The sequence below is a fragment of the Homarus americanus genome, unplaced genomic scaffold (assembly GCF_018991925.1).
Source record: "Homarus americanus isolate GMGI-L3 unplaced genomic scaffold, GMGI_Hamer_2.0 scaffold23617, whole genome shotgun sequence".
NCBI lineage: Eukaryota > Metazoa > Arthropoda > Malacostraca > Decapoda > Nephropidae > Homarus > Homarus americanus.
Genome location: NW_024720711.1, coordinates 4351946 through 4376131, shown reverse-complemented (window position 1 = coordinate 4376131; position 24186 = coordinate 4351946). Strand labels below are relative to the sequence as shown.

Here is a 24186-nt window from a genome sequence, read left to right as displayed (position 1 = left end):
TTATGCTTCCGAGGCTGTCTCCACCTTTCAGTCACTCACCTGTGGCGTCCCCAAGGCTTCCAAGATGGGACCCTCTCTTCCTTATGCGCCATCAATGATGCCTAAGAAACCTGCTCGCTGGAAATATGTCGACGACTCCACCATTGGGATCAGCGTCAACAATTCTGCTCCCAACTATACCGCCCTTCAAGTTTATTAGACAGTCTCCAAAACTGGGCCCTGTAACCATGTCATCAGCATGCAAGACCTGGTTATGCATCAACCTCCTCCTCGACATTGTCAACACCTCCTTCCATTACTCTAGGTCCCAACACCTCCAGGTTATATAGATTCCACAGCTCTCGGCGTCACCATAGACAACAAACTAAATTGGAAACCACACGTCAGTGAAGTTGTCAAATCCTCCAGTTTCCGTCTCCACCTCCTCCGCCGACTCAAGTCCCTCGGAGTTCCTGCACCCAAGCTCCTCAGTGTTTACACAACATTCATACTTCCTCAAGCCCACCTATGCCTCCCCCACCTGGTCTTCCTCCCTAAATGCCACACAACGTAAACACCTAGAAAAAGTGCAAAAGAGGGCATGCAAGATTATTCTCTCCCCTTCCTACTCCACATATCAAGAAGCGCTCAACACACTGACCCTTTCGACTCTCACTGACCATCACCACGACCTCATCTGCAAATTTGGTAAGAAGCTTCTACACCATCCCGACACCGGCTCCTACTACCACCTGAGATCCCTTGTCCGAGAATTGCTGTTCGACACCACAACCGCATCCAGCCCATACGTGCACGAACTGATCGCTATAAGAACAGCCCAGTCCCAACCATTGTAAAAATTATCAATAACTTGTAATAAATCAGTGTACTCACTCCCAGTAAACAACTGCTCCTTACACTGTCACTATGTTGAAATGAACTGTAGTTTGAGCTTTTCCCCATCTAGTTATTATATGTCTTATTTGTGTCACTTATGTTACTTGTATATTATTTGTAATTCGTAACCCATTCCCCAAATATGTAACTGTATATTTTCAGCCTTCTGGCTGCCAAGCTCTTTCAATAAACCGTTAATTATTATTATTATTATTTAAGTACTTCAGTCCAGGGATGGTGAACTATCCACTGCCCGAAGAGGCGCACTGCAGAGTCAGTAATCGGCCTGTAGGCCTTGATGTGTGTGTGTGTGTGTGTGTGTGTGTGTGTGTGTGTGTGTGTGTAATAATAATAATAATAATTAACGGTTGATTGAGAAAGTTCAGCAGCCCGAAGGCTGAAAATATACATTAGACCAAAATTACTTATTACATACAAAGACATGTGGTGGGTGGGTCGTTTACCAAAAGCTTTTATTACTGAAAGGAGAAGGAACAATTATTGAACATAGAAATTATGATAGTTTACAGTTGATGGCCCGGGCCTGGGCTGGTCATGGAGACACCAAGTGGTGTGGTGTTCATGTGGTGTAGTAACTCGTCCTCGGGTGTTGATATGAAGGACCTCACGTGGTCATGGGGACACCAGGTAGTGTGGTGTTCACGTGGTGTAGTAACTCGTCCTCGGGTGTTGATATTAAGGCCCTCACGTGGTCATGGAGACACTGGGTGGTGTGGTGTTCACGTGGTGCAGTAACTCGTCCTCGGGTAATGGTGTCAGTATGATAATGGTGGTGGTGTCTGATGATAACGATGGTACGGTAATGGTGTCACCGTGTCAGTGATAATAATGGTGATTGTGGTGTCAGTAGTAGTAATGGTAGTAGTGGTGTCAGTGGTAGTAATGGTGGTAGTGACGCCAGTGGTATTACGGTAGGACGGATCTCTCCCAATTAATCCGGACCTTTATAATCTGTTATATCACCGTTGCCAACTCAAGGCTACTCAGTGTATCTCAAGTGGTTAAATTTAAGGCGCGTAAAAACCTTCCCAGATAAAGATTGTTTTCAATTCGCGATTAAGAATAAGTGAATTGTCAGGGTATGATATTTGAGTGACGTTATCATGTCCATTGAACGAGTAATCACTGGTGATATTGACTGGATCTGGTATCACTGGTTAAATCAATACAGAAGAGCCAGGCTCCACAGATGGCTGCCTCGATCTGGGAAAACTGTGCGGCGGAGAGATGAGGGGAGACGGCGGAGATGAAAGTTTTCAAAAGTTTCCCTCCTAGGATGTACAGTACAAAAGATGTAACTTACATTCGTACGAAAATGAATAAAAAAATAAACATTCAAAGTTATGTAAGTAAGGCCTCTTATAAGTACTGTATATCATTACATCCCTATCTTACTCGACGTTCGGGCGGTCGGTGTGTTCTTTGTTGTGACCTTTATTGTCCAGTGTTAGTACAGGAGGAAACCCGCCATGTTTGGTGGGGTCACATTGGATACCACCCTTCTTACGTCCGTCCTAGGTCACGACTCCTACCTAGGACATTTCGGTGAGACATGAGCATTACCGTCATGTCAAACGTTACAGGTCAAATATTCCTTAGTCCTAACAACAGGCCCACAATCTAACCTACCTTAAATGAGAGCTAAATTCGTGTTTGGACTGCGTATATAATATGGCGAGTCAGTCACCACAATATGACTGAAGAGTGACGCAGTTTTACAAGTCTTTAAAGAACGCGCGCTCACACACACACACACACACACAGCATAACGGTGAAAGATATTCTGCGAATTTGTGCCTCTGTGAAGTTCAATTTCGCTTCGGGATTCAGTTTCGTAAATATTCATCTGTTTAACTCTTGAGGTGAGAATAAATAAAACTGCCTGACTTAAGTTACATAAAAAATCTTTTAGCCCAAACTATAAAATTGTCTGAAAACTGGATAAATGTCAACGAATTAAGCACCCCCCCCCCCTTCAAGTTCAGAAACAAACTGGATTCTTAAGGGTTCACACTTTAATTTTCCCCCTAAATGATGGAAGAACTTGTATAAAATAGTTCAATATGGCAATAATACAAAGATAGTGGCAGAAATGAAGTCGAAACTGAGTTGAGACTTACAAAGAATGGAATGAGGCCCAGCTTCAAATCCTGCTGGATGGCGTGGCGTAGAGCTGGGCCGCGCATAGCAAACTCGTCATTTGAGACCACTTGCCGCATCTTAACTCCTGCCAGCAATCCGGCCCTCTCCACTGATGAGTGAGCCTGGTCTGTGTGAGAGAGAGTGAGCTTAGTCTGTGAGCGAGAAAGTGAACCTGGTCTGTGAGAGAAAGTGAGCCTGGTCTGTGAGAGAGGGTGAATCTGGTCTATAATAAAGTGAGTCTGGTCTGTGAGAGAAAGAGAGAGAGCCTGGTCTGTGTGAGAGAGGGTGAGTCTGGTCTATAATAAAGTGAGCCTGGTCTGAGAGAGAGAGAGAGGTCTGTGTGTGTAATAATTAACGGTTTATTGAAAAAATTCTGCAGCCCGAAGGCTGAAAATATACATTGGACATAAATGACTTATTACATACATTGGTGGTTTAACAAAAGCCTTCATTAGAGAAAGGTAAAAGAACATACAGTGAACATACAGATTAATGTAGGTGTTCAACAGCAAACTCGTAGTGTAGTAACTCCCTCCCAGATGGTGTTAGGAGGAACTCACGTGGTGTAGTAGTTCCCTCACAGATGGTGTTATGAGGGGCCTGACGTGGTGTAGTAATTCCCTCACAGATGGTGTTATGAGGGACCTCACGTGGTGTAGTAATTCCCTCACAGATGGTGTGATGAGGGACTTGACGTGGTGTAGTAATTCCCTTACGTATGGTGTTATGAGGGACATGTGTTGTAGTAATTCCCTCACAGATGGTGTTATATGAGTGAGGTGTGGTCCCAGGCCTTCCTATCGTAGACGGATTAACACATCGCCGGTTGTTGTTGGGTCTCACGGGCCGTTAATCACTGGGTATCTGGGACCTCACTGTGTGAAGGTTAACTTGGGTACGACTGTTACTGTTGAGTTGTTCTCACTGACTTAAGCACTGTTCACCACTGTTCACCTCTGTTTAACACTGGTTCCGTTCCTTTCCTAAATGAAATTGTAACTTCTGGCGAGAACTTGTTGATATTCCGGTGGGGAGGAGGGTTCAGGGGAGGGGGTTGGTATGGGCCAACTTAACAGTTGACCTGGCTGCTCCGAGAGGAGCGCCAGATACGTCTTGACCCTTCGGTGGTCAAGGATGTAGTGTGTGCGTGTGTGTGAGAGAAAGAGAGAATACGAAATTAAAAAGGAGATAGGCACAAAAAAATTGAAAATGAATTAAGAGATTAAGGGAGAATGAACACGAGAGAAGAAAAGAGAATGACAGAACCAATGCAAACACAATGCTTTGGCTTCATAATGTATTCGTGTTGATTCCAAAAAACATCCACACGCGTAAACAATCATCAGTTTGTTCCTATAAGTCTAACTTTACGACATGCAATGAATAAATAAATGAGGCGGATGGTAGGCGGCTGCTGCCACCTGCCACCGCTGTGTTGACCGTCTTCCGGGTACAGTAAATACAATAATCACAAAATTAAGAAATGTCACCCACAAAGCCCACAAACAGGGCCGCTAAACATGATTTGTGAGAGACTTACTACACCACGTCAGGTCCCTCATAACACCATCTGTGAGGGAATTACTACACCACGTGAGGCCCATCATAACACCACCTGTGAGAGAATTACTACACCACGTCAAGCCCCTCATAACACAATCTGTGATGGAATTACACCACGTGATGCCCGTCATAACACCATCTGTGAGGACATTACCACACTACGTCAAGTCCCTCATAACACAATCTGGCTGACGATCTAACTGACTTTACGATCTGACTAACTGATAGTAATGTCCTTATTATATGACTGGCGGACTGCAAGACGTTCTTCCCTTCTCCTGTGCAGCTCAATGCAACCCAACTTTAATTCTTGGTTAAATATGTTTCATTAGGTATGTACCCATGTAAAGTCTGTTTTACGCGTGTGTGTGTCATTTACCCACCTGAGGCATATGCGATTAACTTGGAGGTGATTGTATCCTTCAGTAAATCTGGTTTCTTCTCCTTCAGTTTATTTACCATCTTGGTCTTGGCAGCCAACAAGGCCACCAGGCTTGCCTCGCTCGCCGTTCCCTGCACGTTCACATTCAAAGATCAGTATCAAATATCAAAATAGAATAAAAATTAAAACCTTACAGTTGATAGTTCTGTTTCCATGATCAAATTCACATTGGTAGCTAAATTTTAAATGCCAAAATCAAAGTGAAATCAGATTTCAAAATTAGAATTCGAAGCATTGTATTTATCATTATTCGAAGCTTAAAATATTTTTAAAGTTCAAATTCAAAGCTAAAACTTTAAGTTAATATTTCAAATTCATTGTTAAGTTTTCATATCTAAATTAAACATTATATTAAAGATTAAAATAAAAAATCTGAAGTTTCCTAATCCATTTTAAAATTATCAAACAGCATTACAACACCTGAATTAACCACGAAATAATTTATCCTTTTAAAACCAACTTAATTATATTAATATCAAACTTATATAAAGCTTCGAGCTTTTTTTTTTTAGATAGAGAGAGAGAAAGAGTGGATACTTGGCAGGGAATTCTCAATTGGACAGACGGGAGCCTACGTAGCCGAGAAACCAATCATGACAAGCTGATGTGCTCAGCGATCGTATACTCTCGGCTAATTCGTGCGCCGTTCTAGCATTACACCGTAGATATATATTTTACTTTGAAAAAAAAATGTATGCATGATTCCCAGTCATGGAAAATCCTGGATAAGTCATTGAAAATTTAGATAACTTGCCAATCATGGAAAAAAATGATTGAATGGTAACTTTCTAACACTTATCATGACTTATTATTGAATTCGTTTAATATTTTTAGTTTTCTTTTTATACAAATAATATTGTTTCTAGATTAATTAACAGGACCGCAACAGTGTTGTTCAGTAACGACCAACAATATATTACTCGTTTGACTTTTGGGGGGAATTTGCTTTATCAAATAATCATATAGTGTAACCAAGAAGCAGTGTTTTATGTATATAACCTATGGGAAAAACTAGTTTTGAAACAATACCTTTACTTAACATCTTTTCCAAAATTACCCTCTCTTCTTTTATACTCACAAGATCCTATACCCTGGCCAAAGTAACAGAAGCTGGCCTGCATTAGGCATGAGTTTTCCTTTTAATAATAACGTAGGCACAGGAAAGGTTCTAACCTGTATGACGCCCCCTCCCTTGCCGCCAGAGGACGCTAGGAACTGTTGAGGGAGGCCAAGCAGCTCACCCAACCAGTCCATCATCACCACCTCCAGCTCCGTGCATGCTGGCGACGAGATCTGTCCCCACACATATACAGGTTACATTATTTATGAAGTAATGTTGATGTGAGACAAAGTCAATATTACATCAGCCAAGGTCACTTACTGTAGTAAATCATCTTCTGAATGACTGTACATCTGAAACGTTATTAAATTATAACCAACATCAGTTTTCATCGCTGCACCGGTCCTTCTGTATAGACTATCGTATACTGAAACTTATGATTCCATCACGGAACTTCATTTGTAGACATTAGACATTACACTTAAATTCAAAGTCAATGTACAGGCCAACTCAGTGTGGACAACCTTTACTGGGAACACCTGAGGTCGTCGACTGGGTCCGACATTTGATCGGAAACGATCCAAAATAGTAGTTCACCACCAATCAAGAACTTGCACTGACAGTGTCTAGTCTCAGGAGTCAGGAGGATTTTCCATGATGATGTGAAACTTTATCTAAACAGCATACAGGTCAGACACAAGCTCACTGACCCACACTTGTGTCTTGTGGAAAAACTGATGAGTGTGATTTTATCAATGGAGTTTGACACACTTTTTTGCTCAATAACCAAGTCAGTTCAAGAAACAATGTCTCCTGGGGCACTTTACCGCCTGGTGAGGATCGCGAGACCCTTAGGCCTGTTATACACGCTCAACCTTTGCTCAGACTTATCAGCACGAACAAAGTTTGCGCAAACAAGCTTGATCTGTGCGTTTTTCCTCCACACCGTACAACAGCTCAGTTCGTCTCAGATTTCAGAAAACTATGTTTAGTGCTAAGGAATGGGGGTGCTGGTGGTAGAGTGGTACCGCTCTTGCCTTCGCAAGCGATATGTCACGGGTTCGATTCCCGGCCCGGTGGAAGTTGTTTGGACATACTTCCTAGCCCCCATTAGTCCCTATTCACCTAGCAGTAAAGTCGGTACCTGGTGTAAATCGAAAGTTGCGAATTCGTATTCAGGGACAAGTTGTTGGAGCTTCCAATAACTTGACATAAACCATTGACTCTTCAGACTTCTATGCCCTTGACTCTTCAGGCTTCTACGCCCTTAACTCATGAGACATAAAGGCAAGCATGAACTTAGCATGCTTCCCTGTTGGGCACTGTAAACGCTTCTGCGCTTCACCTTACACAAGGATGTAGGGGAGTGCCCAATAAATAAAAAAAAAAAAAAGTGCAATGGAAGAGCTGCTGTCTATTTGTACTCTGCCATGTGCAGTGAAAAAAAGAAGACAATAAAACTAAGTTGAAAAGAAAGTGGTTTAATGTTTAGACCACTTTCTTAAACTAAACAAGAGGCCAATTTTCCCATAAAAATTTATCAGCAGAATTATAACTCAAGGCTAATGAGTGGTGTAACTACTTTCGAATGGACAAAGGAGTGTTGTTGTTATAATGTTAAGGCTACCTCTTCACTACAATATATTATTTAATTTCTATTTTCTAGAGTGGTGGCTCATTGTGATAAATCTCGTTCAATCCAGACACGAACTCCTTGGGAGGAACAGTTGCGTAAATCCCTCACTGTCTCACCCAAGATGTAGTCACACCATGTTGACATTACAGCTTGTTGTTATATGTTATAATGTTATTACTGCGCTTCAACAACAAATGTCTTTCAGCGCGTAACAAGGCTAGTACAGTAATACAGTACACTAGTCCAACTGTATTTGCCGAGACAATTTTTTTACAAACTCTTTTACGATTTCCGATGACACTGGTAGATTCTCTCCTTCCCTCGACTTAGCACGTGCAAGAGGATGAGAAAGGGGAGATTTCTGTACATACAATGTATTTGATTATTGAAGTGTGGGGTCTCACCCATGTAAAGCCAATACAGCCGATGGCATCGCTCAACATGTCCGCGAGGATGGACGGGTAGGTGTTGGCAGTTGGGTAGTAGGCGTGGAACTGCGGGGAATGCCAGTGGGTCACCTAGGGAAAAAAATAAAAAAGTACTGGTGAAGAAGAGACCCGAGGAAGGACAGTAGGCTTGTGCCGGGTGCAAATTTCATATAAGTTATATAAACTACTGTATGATGAAAGCTGTACTGTTTCAATTCAATTCAATCTGCTATTGCAACAGCTCTCTTGCTGAGTCCACTGACAAATATTTGTTTTGAGCATACTGATCGGAGACTAATTCCAGTTAGGGGGTAAACAAAGAGATACAGTCCCATAAATGCTTTTGAGTATGCGGCACCTGGTGAACACTACCCACAACTTTGCTGGTGCTAACTGATATTGTTTTCAACTCCTATACTGTAAATTGTATATGACCGCGTGTCTTGTACCGAGTCTGCCTCCCCTCTGGAGTAATTAATTAAAAATGGTGTATAATTTTCATTAGCTTCCATTATTACCATTATTATATTAATGAACAAAAATAAATCACAATATGACACTTGACACGTGTTGTTGCAAAAAACAGGTTAAAATACAGCTTATACAAGGGCAATGACGCATGTAGTTGAGAGAATTGTCACGTACCCCTGGCATGATGACCCTCTCAATATCAGCCATCACATCACTCCATTCATCGGGTGTGTCTGGTGCATGATCCGGCAGAAGTGGTCGTAAATAGCCGGGTTCCACCTCTGGCAACACTCGCCTGTAATGAAAACAGAACGTGTTGGATGAAGCGCAATAATGAGATAGTCAAATATCTTTGTAGTTCTCCCTAACAAAATAATTAAAAAGGCCATATGTTCATTCGGCCAAATGTCCGTCGGCTCGATGTCCGTTCGGTCAAATGTCTGTCGGTGAAGCGTCCGTCGGCCAAATGTCCTTCGGCCAAATGTCCTTCGGCCATCAGCCCGGCCACGCCCTAACCAATGCTATACTCACGAAAAAAAAAAAGATTAAAAAATGTTAAGGCCACAAACTCCTTCATGTGCTTAGTTGAATACCGTCATCATCATCATCATCATAAACGGTTAGTTTCGTCCATGAACATTTCAGGGAAATTCACCAATCCATTTCAAGATATTTAGGGAAATTAAGAACCAAGCAGACTGTGAAGAGCTGCAAAAAAATCTCTGAGCCCCAAGAATGGCTGCTAAGATTCAATGTCACGAAGTGTACTGTAAGAGGATGCACCTGGGACGTACCAACGGAAATGAGGCGTATCATATGTCCCAACGGGACGAAGAAACTGCATTGAGACTGAGGACCTGGGTGTGTATGTTGACAATGAACTGAAGTTCTCGAGCCATTGTGCGAAAGTGAACTGCCAGTTGATTGAAAATATCCAAAGGAGGGCCACCAGACTGGTTTCGGCACTTTGGCACCTCAGCTACCCAGAGAGATTATAGCGCCTGAAATTGCTTATACTCCAGACGGACAAGGGGAGACCTAATTAAGGTGTATAAACATCTCAAAGGGCACTACTCAGTCGAGTGTCCTTACCTGGAGCTGGCGGACGCTCTCCCCACAAGGGGTCACAGCTCAAGGTTGAAGAAACTAAGTCCAGAAAACTGTGAGGGCAAACTTTTTCAGAGTGAGAATTGTGAACTCGTGGATCAACCTGCCAGAGAGTGTAGTGACGGCACCGAGTGTAAGCTGCTTCAAGACCAGACTTGACCAGTACTAGAGCAGGTTCAGATACATTCAGGAGCCAGTGTATGCCCAGTACTTGCTAATAGTGCGTAACAGAGACATGACCGTTCGCCTAAGCGGCTAACGAACCGATCAGTGGTGTAGAGGATAAAAGTAAAAAGTAAAAATTGAGATTATTTTTTTTCCTACTAGTACTACTAGTACAAGTGCTGGATTATTATTGGAACCGATGAGGCTGAAGTCTCAGGCCCAAGGCAATTTTTTTTCACCTTTAAAATCCAAGTTTCCACTTATTTGCATAATACACTGTGTTAAGGTTCTTATATGTTTGTTTCTCAGTTATCTTAAGCCCCATACGGTGTACATTGTGTTAAGTGTACTATTCACTGTAAATGTTCAGTTAATCCACAAAGTATCAGGACCCAGGGTTGGTCTTCACTCCACACTTTCTATTCTTGTTGACTACTGAAGTGTTGATAAATATTTACTGTTATTTGTTAATTAATTAAAAAAAAAGAACTCCAAAAATAAAATTAGCCTCAAGCCCAATGTACAGCTAATCGACAACTACTACTACTACTACTACTACAACTGTTGTTGTTGCTACTACTACTACTACCACTACAACTGCTGCTGCTATTACTACTGGTTTTTTTTTTTTATTAATACTTGGCCTCCATCTCCCCCTAATAGCCACACCTTCGCCGCCATTTTATTACCTTAAAATTATATATCATAATGCATAAGTAGCTATCCTAGCTGTGTTGAGTTAGTTGAGCCGCAGATCTATGCGACATTCAGTGACTGTTGCCTCGTAGACAATATCTGCAACTGCTGTCGGCTTTGGGGCCGATGCTCTCGTTCCCCTGAGGCAGAACAAAGCCGACCCAAGGAGAGAGAAGGACAGTCGACATCTCATCCAGGCTGTAACATAACTTCTGGGCTGCTGCTTCTGTTCGGATAGCTCCTCCGCGAGTCTGGCATAGAAGCATCTTGCACTTGGTCCCATCCCACCAGAGGTTGTGAACACCAGAGGAATGAAGCTGCCTAGATCAACGTTCCGAATTCTCTCCCCGTATTCCCTTATCTTGTCGATCTCGTTCCTCCTGTGTGCAGCATCGAGAGCTAAGTTATGGTGACATGCGGTCATGGGATACAAAATCCTGATGTCGAAGAAGGCTCGCTGTCCCCGCGTCCAGAATCCTCGAGCACTGATATCAACACGGGCTTCGTTGGATGTGTTGAAGTCCGATGTTGGAAATTCTCACCATCCAATGGAAGGAGGGTCGGTTCTACCCTGACATCACGGCAGATTTCCTTCAACATATTTGCTGCGAGATCCCTTACTTCGTCATGCCTCATGCATACGAAGCCCCCTTTCTTGCACACCATGGCGTGATCGACGTCATAGGAAGAGCCACACACGCATTGGGAGGGCAAACTTTCTACTGGCCTACCGTACCTTAGAGCATTGGCATCTGTAAATTCTTGTTTATTGAGACTGAAACCATTTGCCCTTGTCGGTAACGTAGTTATCCAGTTTGAGACGCCCACCTCCTGCGCTATTGCTACCTTTTTTTTTCAAATTCTCTGGTACTTGCAGCATCAGTTGCTGCAACTTATCACTGGCCGTGCTGTCGTTCTGTCGTAATGGACCTTCGAATCTTCTTTACTTCACTCGTATCCACCTCCCCTGTTGCGTTCTGAGCTATTATGTGGTCAGTGAGGGCTGCCGTGAGCTTAACTGAGTTTTGATGCTCGGTGGCAGCAATCTCCTCTGGATTGGCCAATCCCATTCCTCCCAATCTCGGTGGTAGTGCAAGGAGTGGTCTTTCTGCTGGGGTTAAGTGAAAGTGTTTCACCTCTTCACCCTCTTCCAGAGGGTGGAGGAGGGGTCCGATATTAAGGATAGTGCTCATCAGGTAGTTCCAGTGATGCTGGACTCCATGGGTGAATGCCGCAAAAGCCGCATGTGGCTCTGTGTTAGCAATCTCAGACAGAGCTTGGATTTCCCTAACCCACTCATTCACCTTTCCCGTTACGTACTCGGTCTTGAAGTCCGTCGTGCCGACTACTGCGCCTAGGTGTCTTTGGCCATCCTTTGTTCTTTTGACCTCACTTCCACCGAACACCTACATTGCCCGTTCATAATGTTCTGGCTTCGAATGACAATCTAAAATAACTGTTCGTTCATGCTAACGGAAGTGATTGACATAAGTTATGAAGTTGATAGACATGAACAATAAACCGACAGTCTACATATAGTTTGAGAATGTAACAATTGGAGAATGACATACCACCAACAGTTATTTTAGATTGTCATTCGATATGTGTTCTGTCATTCGGTTATGAAATTTGTCAAATAGTTATGTAACTGTCTCAACGGATATGTGAAAAGGTGTATTGCCAGTATTTGAAGAGCTAAAGGGGCAAGGAAGCAGTCCTGAGTGTACTCGGTTATGAGGCGAATCATCTCCCGAATCATTTCTTTGGTGGCCGCACACTTGAGCGGTTCAAACAGGTTAGCTGGCGACCACCTGACAATTTCTGAGTAAGTTTCTTTAACCCATATGTCCGCATTTTCCATCGACATGCCATTCCACTGTGGTGGCTGTCTCTCATTCACCTCGTGGACATCTGCTACTATTGGAGCAGCGTTTATTAGTACAATACTACATTTTCAGGTTGAGTAGACTCACTATTACGAAAACAGGAAGTCTGTCTCTGGTTAGGCTTTTAAATAATGCCGTGTTTCCCCACTTGGAGCACTGTAATTGTTTAGTCTGAGATACGCCAAAGACTGTTAATTTTTTGAGAACGTCCAAGGGGGAGGACCACCAAACTGGTGCCCACACTCACCCACCTCACTTACAGTACCCAGAGAGATTTTACCATCTTCAATTTCTTACTTTATAGAAGTCTACTAGAACCTCAAAGGGCATTGCTCAGTCAACTTTACATATCTGGAATTAGGGGATGGTTGTCCCACTAGAGGGCACAGCCTCAAGGAAGAGCTAATAAAGCGAACCTCTTTGGAGTAAGAGTTGTGAACTCTTGGAATAACCTGTCAAAGAATGTTATGTTAAACATTCGCACATGTTCAGGTGCAATATATTTAAGAGCCCGAGCATGCCCACTATTTGCCCTTGAAGAATAAAGCCAGGTCTACACTATCAGTTCCCACCTGTGGTGTTTGAGTATGATAAAGGTGAGTACCCGGAAAATGAACGTGTAGACGCCAGCAACCGAAGCATCATCCCTGAACGAGGTAGTTCATGATCAAGCGATATATTCGTGCGTGGGCCGCCTGACAGTCGGCTACAGCAGTGTGCCAGACTGCCACAAAAGTCTGGGTTTCACCAGACATTTTAGCTCTGTGCCAGATGTTTCGAGTTATGGGTAATATAGTGGGATATCACCAGAATGTTCAAACTTATCGAGAAAATGGCCTGAAAATCTCCCGGATTTACCTATATATCTTTATGCTCCGAGACTGGTCGTATAAACGAGCCCTAAGGGCTCGTCTCGGCATGTTTTCGAGGCATGGTAACGAAGCCGTGCTTGGGCAGTGATCGTGTAGACCGCAACAGTGAACCACTAACCCTCCCCGGGGATTGAATTGTAGTTACGTGTGGGAACCTAATTTAAGCTCCGTCCACACTATTGGACGGTGACTGTCGGGCACGAGTGATGAGTCAGTCATCTCACACTTTGTGGCAACTTTGACGGGCAAACCAGCGGACAGCCCGTGCCCGTAGTGGAGCGAAATCAGCAGACTGCCCGGTGGTTTGGCGCCAGGCATGGACCGACGACGCTGCCAGCCACAAAAAGTTACACCTGGCTGTCAGTCTCTCACGGTCTCACCACGCACCACGAGCCACAATTGGTGGTTGCCTCGTCATCATGCCTAGCCCTCCGTCCACGTGCACCACACAACCTGCAAACCTCCACTGGTTCAGACAAGATACCTTACAGTTAATTGACCGTTATCGCCATTACCCGTGCCTATGGAATGTCAAAAGTGACATGTACAAAGATAGAGACAAACGTGCAGCAGCACTCAAGGGAGATAAGGAATATTACTGCCTCCATTACCACAGGGGATATAAAGCTCATGGTGATACCTCACTCAGGTGGCTGCCGACCACCTACTGGCTACTGCCCGACTTTACTGCCTGACCACTGATGGTTACAAGTGTTCCCTGAAGAATGCAGTGATGGGTAGGGAAACACCGTGTAACACTGAAGTCCGTTTATTATGGATGAGAGAAATACAAGTGGTGACTAGCGTGTGCCATGCACGGCTCACACAGTCAGACTGAGGCTGCCTTGCCATATGGCAGCCTCGGGGCAATGTCGCCACATAACGTGCAGTGTTGCCACGTGATAATATATATAAATGCTACTCGGCACAGTAGCTTATATACAGGGTTGCTACTCGGCACAGTAGCTTATATACAGGGTTGCTACTCGGCACAGTAGCTTATATACATAACCTACATCTCCCTCCCCCCTCACGCTCATAGTCTTTGTCTTGAGCGGACTTCTTAGTCCTAAGTCGCTCCGAGCGTCGAGGTGCACTGTGGGGCGGATCCTCATGAGGTGTAGCTGACTCGTCCTCGGTCAGGGGGCCAGCAGCAGGGGGTGGGACTGGCCGGAGGAAGCGGCGGTTCCTCCACCAGACACGGCCGCTCGGCATCCTGACCTTGTAGTCCCGCGACCTGCCGACGCCCATCACTATGCCCACCTTGTCCCAACGTGTCGTCGTCAGGTCCTGGACGTGGACAAGGGCACCAATCTCCAGTGGCTGAAGAGGGCGGGCACGGTCGTCATACCGAGCCTTGGCGTCCTGGGCACGTGAAGCGGCGCGGCGGTCGCAGCTCTCGGCTCTGGTCTGCCACTCCTTCGCAAAGGCCTTGGCGTGTGCAGGAACGCAAGAGCGGAGAGGGTGACCATACAGGATCTGGGCAGGGGAGCGTCCTGTGTGGGTGGGAGTATTACGTAACTCCAGGAGTCCTTTGTCAAACGCCTCACAGTCTATGTTGCCTGAAGGGGCCACCTTGAGGATGAGGTGCTTGACTGTCTTGACCGCAGCCTCAGCATGGCCGTTTGACTGTGGGTAGTGGGGTGTTGACACGATGTGGCGGACTCCCCAACGCTCCAGGAATCCTGTGAAGTCCCGGCTGGTGAACTGTGGCCCACCGTCCGTCCGCAGACGTACGGGGACGCCCAGGTCACGAAAGAGGTGCCGGAAGTGGCGAATGGTGGCCGCGGACGTCGTGTCCGAGCCACAGATTACCACCACAGGCCAGCCAGAGAGTCGGTCGGCGACAACTAGGAAATGTTTCCCAGCTGTGCTGAAGAAATCAGCCGACACGGACTCGAAGGGCCTGGTGGGTTCGTCGTCGCACAAGAGGGGCTCTTGCTGTTGACTGGGCTGCATGATCTGGCACGGCTCACAGGCACGGACCGTATTGACGATATCCGCGTCAATGCCGGGCCAGTACACAGCCTGCCTTGCGCGGCGCTTGGTGGCCTCTGCTCCACGATGGCTGTCGTGTAAGCGGGCCAGAACGCGACGACGGAGAGCTGCAGGGACGACCACACGGGCACCGTACAGGACGAGGTCCCCATCTGCGTAGAGGTCCTCACGTATCTTCCAATACGGGCGTAGGGCGTTGTGGAGGTCAAAACGGTCGCAAGGAGGACGGTGGGTAGCGCTGGGTCGAAAGTAGCGAGGATAGGTGGACTTGACAGGGCCTCCTTCACCTTATGAAAGGCGAGGTCGTGGTCAGGGGTCCACGTGAAAGTCCTCTTGGGGCTCATCAGGGGGCGGAGAGGCCCGGCAGCGGCGGAGACGTCAGAAGAAAATCCTGCCAACTGGTTCACCAGGCCCATGAAAGACCTGAGATCCGTAAGGTTGGCAGGTTTTGCAAAGTCCGCTATGGCGCGAACTTTCTCCGGGTCCGCAGCAATGCCATCCCTTGAGAGTCGGTAGCCGCAGAAAGACACTGCAGGTGCGGCCAAGACGAACTTCTCGGCATTCAGAGTGATGCCGTGCGTCCTACACCTGGTCAGTACCTCGTCGATGCGGCGAAGGTGCGTCAGGTAGTCCTCATCGTAGAGGAGGACGTCATCCACTATCTTCACGCAGTTGGTCACGCCTTGAAGTGCCATGTCACCACGGAGACAGAAGGCGTCCCCCGTAGCAGCGAATCCCATAGGGCCACGGCAGTAGCGGAAGCGTCCGTAAGGCGTGATGAAAGTGGTCAGTGGCTGATCCTCCTTCTTCAGTGGGATCTGCCAGTAACCACAGAGGGCGTCCATCGTCGAGAAGTGCCATACCTTCGGATCCACACTCCGTATAGCTGCAAAAGGTGTGGGTGAAGGGTGGGCGGGACGGGACACCTGGCTGTTAAGCTTAGACAAGTCGGTAGTAATCCGCACTCCACCGTTAGTCTTAGCCACAGCGACTAGAGGGTGGCACCAAGGGGATGGGTCGTCACCAACGGGTATGATGACACCCTGGGCCACCATGGAATCCAGTTCCTTCTTGACTGAATCCCTGAAGGCGAGAGGAATCAACTGGGGAGTGTGTATGGCAAACGGCTGTGCATCTTCCCGCAGGTGTATCCTCATAGGCGGACCCGCCATAGCCTTCAGTGGCGCGGTCCGTAAGGCCTCCTTCGTCACCAGCACATCCGAGTACTCCTTCAGGAAGTAGGCCCTTGCAGCTGAAGGAGACGTCTCGCTGTGAAGAGGAAGCAGCCGTGACTTGGGTGGAGGCGGGAGTGGACGCGGGTTCTGGGCAGCTCTGTGCGGCAGCGCCAGGCGCGTCGCTCGTTGATTCCCGCACCCTGCTGGCGGTGTACCAAGCAGCTGGGATCTGCTCAGGAAAGTCTCTGGACACCACGCCTAACTCCTTGCAGTGCTCCCACGACAACAAGGGTGTAGCGAGAGTAGGCTGCACGTCGATCCATCCGTGACACGACCTGTCGCCGTAGGTGATCTCTGCTTGAAAGGAGCCCACAGCGTCCGGCATCTGGGAACCGTCCGCATTGTAGTACTGCAGCTGCGGCGGTGGTCCCAGGCCGCGTTTGGTGAGGCCCAGTTTCTGGAGGTGCTTCAACCTAATCACCGTAGTATCGGCGCCGGTGTCCGGTATCACCTCGATATGACCCGACACATCACCGTGTGTGACGGCGACGCAGATAGTAGGGGAAGGGTTAGCCCTGGGGCGTGTGGTCGATTCCACCCTCTTGATGTGACTCCGCTGCTGCTTGGGGCTGCGTGGGCCATCTGGAGGGGGCTGCGTGTGAACCACCCCAAGGGAAGTGCGCTGCTTTCCTCCTCGTCTCGGGCTTTTGGGCTTGGGTTGGCGGCAGCACTTGTCGTAGTGTCCATTGCGACCACAGGCCTGACACTTGCGGCCTCGTGCAGGGCACCTGTCTGTGTTAGACCAGTGGCCCTTACGGTCACATCCACGACACAGTGCGTCGGCGGCCGGGCATGTCTTGGGGCCATGCTGCTTTCCACAGCTGCCACAGGAAGCACTAGGCGGAGGCGTGGAAGAACGTGTGGCAGCCTTCGCGTTGTTGGCCGCCTTCTTACCCTTCTTGTATTGTGAGATAGCTATCACAGCAGGTGGGGCCCGTAAGGCAGAGGTGGCGGACTTGGTGGCCTCGTACGACCGACATTCAGTCACTACCACCTGGAGTGTGGAGGAAGCGTCCAGGGGGGATGAGTCGCTGCACCAACTCTTCCTGCCTGACACCTGTCAAGATCCCGTGCTTGATCCAGGCTTCCTCACATTCCCGGCTGTGCGCCTTGCAGACGTCGATCTCCTCTGACAAACTCTTCAAGCGTACAAAAAAGTCGTCAAAGGATTCGTTCTCTGCCTGCTTGCAGCTGGTGAAGGCAGGGCGACGCAAAGCCTCGTTATTCCTACCCTTAACATGCTCCTGTAAAAGGTCGAGCACATCCGTCACTGAAGAGGTAGAATCGGGAGGCACTTGCAACGTGTGCTCCAAAACTCTCTGGGTCTCCAGCGACAAACACATCCGCAGTTGGATGAGCTGTTTGTTTGGAGGCATGCTGTCAAGGTCCACCATCGTGGAGTAATCTGTCCAACGCCGCCTCCACTCACGAAAAAGCTGAAACATGACGTCTGGTGAGAGGGCGGGTGGGGGTTGAACAGATACCTTGGGAGCTGTTTGTTTGGAGGCAAGAGTACCTGGGGGACGCTGGTGTGGTGGAGGAGGGAGGGTACTGGCGCCTATATGCGCGCTACCTGCGAGTGAGGGAGGGTGGGTTAGCGCCAGGGTCGCCAATAGTGCCTCAAAACGCAATTTTTCCTCCTCTCTTCATGTCTCCTCCCTCTGAAATTCCATCTCTCTACGTAGCTCGTCCCGGTCGTCCATCCACCTCAGAATTGTGGCAATGTCCGTCACTGGAGGTGGAGGATGAGAGTCTGCGCCCGGTGGAGGGGAAGGTGGTGGGGAGTCGTGTCTCCCATCTTGACGTCCCTTCTTACCTCCCATCTTAGTGTGTGCGTGGATTGCACTGTTTAGAATATAAAGTGGCGCCTCAACAGCTCGAACCACATATATATGACATAAACAGCGCAGAAATACGCATAGCGTCCACTGTTCTGTCCGTGAGCGAGTGCGTGCGTGTGTGTGTGTGTCTGAGAGAGCACTTTGTGGTGGCCTTAATGCCGGTGGATAGAGACGCAGCGGGAGTGAGACAGTCAGTGTCTCCCGGGATGTCACAGGAGAAGGGTGTACGCCTGCGTGCTCCGTGGGTACCACAAAAAAACAGGCCAATGCTCAACTCTCAGCTCTAGACACACACTAATACACTGACACTAACACTGCCACCTTCACTAAAACGCACTGTGACGGCCCAACACTGCACATCGCGGCGAAACACAGCGCAACACAACACAACACACTATGAGTCGACGCATCACCGGCAGACGTAACTGTCTCGGCATTGTTTACACACTTGTAAGTCCACAGATCCCAATCACTGCGCCATGATGGTTAAAAGTGTTCCCTGAGGAATGCAGTGATGGGTAGGGAAACACCGTGTAACACTGAAGTCCGTTTATTATGGATGAGAGAAATACAAGTGGTGACTAGCGTGCGCCATGCACGGCTCACACAGTCAGACTGAGGCTGCCTTGCCATATGGCAGCCTCGGGGCAATGTTGCCACATAACGTGCAGTGTTGCCACGTGATAATATATATAAATGCTACTCGGCACAGTAGCTTATATACAGGGTTGCTACTCGGCACAGTAGCTTATATACAGGGTTGCTACTCGGCACAGTAGCTTATATACATAACCTACAACCACCAACTCAGCAGTGTGGACAACATCACAGTCATGCCCGACAGACTGTGCCCGGTGAGGGCACAGTCCGCCAGTCACTGTCCGATAGTGTGAACGGGGCTTTAGAGAACAGATCGGTGGCCCGACGGGGTAACGAGCTGACCAGGACGAAGAGAATAAAAAAAGCCAACCACCTGTATAGAACACGTGTAGGTAATGATCTTCTCCAGCAAACACTGAACACAGCCCGACTTAAATTAATCTTAACGTGATTAAGGGCAGCGGCAAGTTATTGAGTAGTACAGGGATGTGGCATAGAAACCATTAGAAAACAGACCTGAAAGAGAAACCACCACCAGAGAATGGTCCATTTCCTATTATAGACATCAATTACAAAAATTTTATTAAGTTGTATGAAACCAAAAGAAAGGAGAAAACAATCTGAAACCCCATGAAAATATAAATACTGGTTTAGAAATAACTATAGATAAAAATAATATCAGAAACCGCTTGAATTATGCTGTAGTGAGGGGTTGTCAGACCACAGCTTACATCGCGAGGAAAGCCAGACTTGTCCCGACATTAGCCGAGGTCAAGTATAGGGTAACTCTGCGGTTGACCGGGATGGTAAATCAGCCTAGCTCCCCTCCCATGTGACATGTGGCCCCAACAAAACATGTAAGAAGGCACCAGCCGACCCTCTTCCAATATACAATAACCTACTCTCTGAACAAAGGCCGGACCTGACCTCACAATTAGCCAGGTCAAATGTAACCCTTGGAGCCCAACTCAAGGGGCCACAAATCAACCAGGGCCTCTCGTGTCACACGGCCCCACCTGATGACTTCTCCTTACATCTCAGAAACTCCAGTCTGACCCGACGTTTGGGAAGTCAAGTGCAGGGGAACTCTCACGGTTGCTCTCCCAATATACACACGGCCCCACCTGATGACTTTCCCAGATAGTTCTGAAAAAGTCCAGGCCTGACCGCACATTTGCGAGGTCAAATGTAAGGAGACCCTTCGCCGCCCCCCCCGGCCAGCTGAACCTGACGGCTCGCATCCCAATATATAGGACGTCCTGGTCCTCCCTCAGGGATTCGCAGAGAGAGAGTTGTCTTGTAACAAGGTGGCCAGCTACTACACCACCAGGCCTGCTCGAGAGAAGTCAAGGGCCGGAGGCAAGTCGCCTCCGGTCAGGACCGAGGCTTCCCTCCGGCGCCCAGCTAAGCAGTCTCCCATAGAGACAACCCAGGACTACCTGCTAGGCCTCCCCTAGGTCACGTGAGTGTTTGTCAGAGCTTTCCATGGGATGAGTTACCTACGTGGGAAGTGTATTCATTTCATGTTCGTGTCCGAGAATCAGAGTGTCTAGTAACGTAATATGATGTCCTAGTAACGTAAATATAATGTCCTAGTAACTTCAATAGAAGGTGTTATTAATGTGTCCATGTCATGTTCGTGATTAATAAAGAGTTGTAACGAAGCAGTGTTTGAGAAGTCGCCTTTAAGAACGTGATAGATGTGTATTGACGTGTAAGACACGACCAGTGTACGATAAGAGTAAATAACTATCACGGCCACGCTACCAAAATCTTCCTCTCTTTATACTCTTATACTATCAATATTCTACCTATATGTAATCTTCTTCTGTGAGATTGGTAGCATTACAATGCCCAGTAGACAAAACTATAAAATAAAAGTACATTAGAAACCAATTAAAATTTTATTAATATGATTAGAATACAAAACTTTTAGAACCCCCCCCCCCTAAGTATACCTGATGTTGATACAGGAACGAAGAGAAATTTTAAATTAAAATTTACTATAAAATAGACCTTTTTTGGTAACTACACATAACAAAACTGTTAAACCAAACATCAACAAACGATTAGAAACCAAAAAAATAAACTACTAGAAGCTACCAGACAACAAAAACAATATTATATACCAAAGAATTTTTATAAGAAGCCACTAGAAAACGAATCTACCTCTTATCCTGGAATATAAACTATAAGAGAACGTAACTATACTAGAACTACAAAAACTAACTTATAAACCATTAGAGCAGAACTATAAAAAACAATAAAACACTTACGAAGAAACACCAATACACTTCGTAACTATCAGAAACCACCAGAGAACCATATTAATATTAGAAACTATTTGGAGAACAAAATTGTATAATAGAAACTCAACCTGTCCCTTATGTTGGTGATATAGTTAGTAATGTACTCGGTCATATCCCTTGAGGCGGCTTTGAACTGTTCCTCGTCCATCCTGCAAGTAGAAACCAAGAGAAAACCAGTGTTAGTTAAGTTTGTTTTGACGGCTGTGTCTATCCTGCAACATTAAAGTACAATATTTCAATAAATGTCACAAGCCAGGTCGAGGTACACCATCAGTATTTAAGGATAGATTTGATCGGCGGATCTACACTACGGAATTAAGGAGAGAATTTAAAACTGCCCTTTGGGCTTTTAATGAACAACACATTTGTTTATTTATTGCATCATTGAAAAAAAGGAGTTTAATGCGCTCCATACCAGTAATGTCAAAACGTATCCAAATGCTATTTTTTTAAATGCCATCCAAATGCTAATCAAACTCCCACGGCACACCTGCGGCACACTAATGTGCCACGGCACATTAGTTGAATTGAAAATCGCTGCTCTAGTGTGCCTAAAACATAATTCCCTTAGATCTGGAAATGAGCGCTGTATCCTCTTAGCCGCACGCCGCTGCTAATGAATATAATGCATATCTTTGTGTACTGTCAATGAATATGATGTATTTGTTTATACGAACCTCTGTCCTGCGTGGCAATGAGAAGTGATATCACCCTCAGTGCCAAGACCTGACTGGATTACTCAGAATAAGCAAACTGTACTACAAGCTTTATGGAGAGCGAGTCAACAGGTAAGATAATTATGTTGTAGATTGTTTGCCGAAATCTTGAAGACTGAAACGTGAGGCTCCCCTAAATTTGACACCGACAAGTTACACAGAACACACAATATATGTCACCTGAGGTGTGTGGTAGAAGAAACCTGCTGGAGTTTCCTACACTGTGTGGCGGTAATGGTAAGGTGGATGTGGAAGACTGGAGGTGGGTAGAACGCGAGACAGCTACCGTCTCCTCCTGCTTGTGGGACAACACTGAGTCTTACTGGCCACAGTGCCACTGAGGTGTTGCCACTAACCCATCATTGCCTCGTATTAAATATTCGTCCCACTCTCTGTTCCAAATACAATTAAAATACGGGATGATACTGTGTGAATTTCACTAAAAGTTGAAATTAATAGATTATTCCTTAATGTTGTGATATTTATCTCTCTGTGAGAGAAATATCACAGTGGCGTACTAAGGGGGGGGAGGGGTCGGTCCGCCCCGGGTGACAGCCAGAGGGGGGTGCCATGAAGCTCATAAATAAATAAATATCTGTCCTCTGTAGCCTTTTTTTTTGACAAATCTAAGTACAACTTACGAGTTATCAGTGCGAAAATTTCGTCATTCAATTTAATTGCCCCTTCATCCATCTCATTTTTTAAATTCACAGAACAAAGAAAACGTACAAATTAATCGAATGCGCATGACATAACTGCTCCCCCGGCCCCGCCTTCCCTTACTTTTGGGTTATCTTTCTTTTTAGTGTGATGTACTAGAAGAAGTGAATCTCACACAGAAGTATTTGCAAACAGAAGGAATAAGTCTTGAAAAGTGCACTGTAAAGCTCTATGGTTTGAAATTGTTTCTTCGAGGTCAGCGGAATGAAATTATGGAGAGAGCGATTCAATATGCAACTACACAATGTGAAGAAATGGGCATCTCCAAGGAAACAAGAGGAAGGATAAGACGTAAGAAAATGATGCCAGGAGAGATGGCTAGGGGTGCTGGACTGACATTGCAAGAGGAAATGAGAAGATCAATGTTTGAATGCTTAGATCGATTTAGTCTAGAATTGGATGCTCGTTCAGAGGCCATGGATAACATTTTGTCAATATTTGCAGCTATTCAGCCAAGCTACTTGCTTTCTGCAAAAGAAGAACAACTTCAGGGGAGTATTTAAAATTCAAGCATGACCAAGATTTTTAATGAAATTTCTGATTAGGATGTCATGGTAGAAATTATGCGACTTCGCAGACACATGAAGGCTGCCAAAATCACACCTGAAGAAGCAAATAAATGGACAGTCTTGCAGTTCCTGAAGTTTATTGTCAAATGGGACTTTTGTGAAGCCTTGCCAAACTTGTCATTGTGCCTGAGATTCTTTTTAACAATATGTGTCTCTCTCTCTCTCTCTCTCTCTCTTTATATATATATATATATATATATATATATATATATATATATATATATATATATATATATATATATATATATATATATAGATATAAATCTTGATAAAATCACACGGGAAAATGGAAACAACGGAGTACCTTAGCTTTCGTCTTTATTCAAGACATCTTCAGAGGCAACTGGATTACATGGACAGAGAGAGGCTTAAATATACAGGGTGACCTAAAAACATGAGGTCAGGTCATAATGATGACATCCACTAATCCCCACACCAACACAACCGTAGAGGAGCTTAGGAGAGGGGTGGTGACGTGACTAGACAGGTCAGGTCAGAAAAAAGGGACTCACAAAATAACTGTCACACATCAAGATCAAAGGTTTTCAAAGCATTTTTAACCTTGGGCCACTGACAAATAAATTTATGTAACATATTATCAGTTTTGAACTGACCATCACTAAGGTTTATTGATTTTAATTCCTTAATCAAACTAGCTTCAACCAGAAGTCTTTCTGTGACACAAGATGATTTGAATACTTCGCTTTTTCCGCCAATGGGGTGATTATTATTCCTAACATGAACGAACAAGGCACTGCTTTCGGATGCAGTTCTGATATTATACTTATGTTGTTTGATTCTGAGCTGCAGTGTTTTTCCTGTCTGACCCACAT

At 45.9% G+C, this 24186-nt stretch overlaps 1 protein-coding gene across 1 annotated transcript in view; it reads right to left on the bottom strand.

The window, feature by feature from the left end:
* LOC121860753 (aromatic-L-amino-acid decarboxylase-like) overlaps positions 1 to 22400 on the bottom strand; it is a 48170-nt gene extending 25770 nt beyond the window's left edge. Inside the window, exons 1-8 of the mRNA XM_042358098.1 lie at positions 22245 to 22400; positions 21417 to 21497; positions 8814 to 8934; positions 8145 to 8258; positions 6218 to 6337; positions 4986 to 5115; positions 3018 to 3166; positions 276 to 289 (exon numbers count right to left, since the gene is read on the bottom strand). Of these exons, the coding sequence (XP_042214032.1) occupies positions 276 to 289; positions 3018 to 3166; positions 4986 to 5115; positions 6218 to 6337; positions 8145 to 8258; positions 8814 to 8934; positions 21417 to 21496 (728 nt within the window). The 5' untranslated portion in view covers position 21497; positions 22245 to 22400. The remainder of the gene's footprint in view (positions 1 to 275; positions 290 to 3017; positions 3167 to 4985; positions 5116 to 6217; positions 6338 to 8144; positions 8259 to 8813; positions 8935 to 21416; positions 21498 to 22244) is intronic.
* Between the last annotated feature and the right edge of the window lie 1786 nt (positions 22401 to 24186).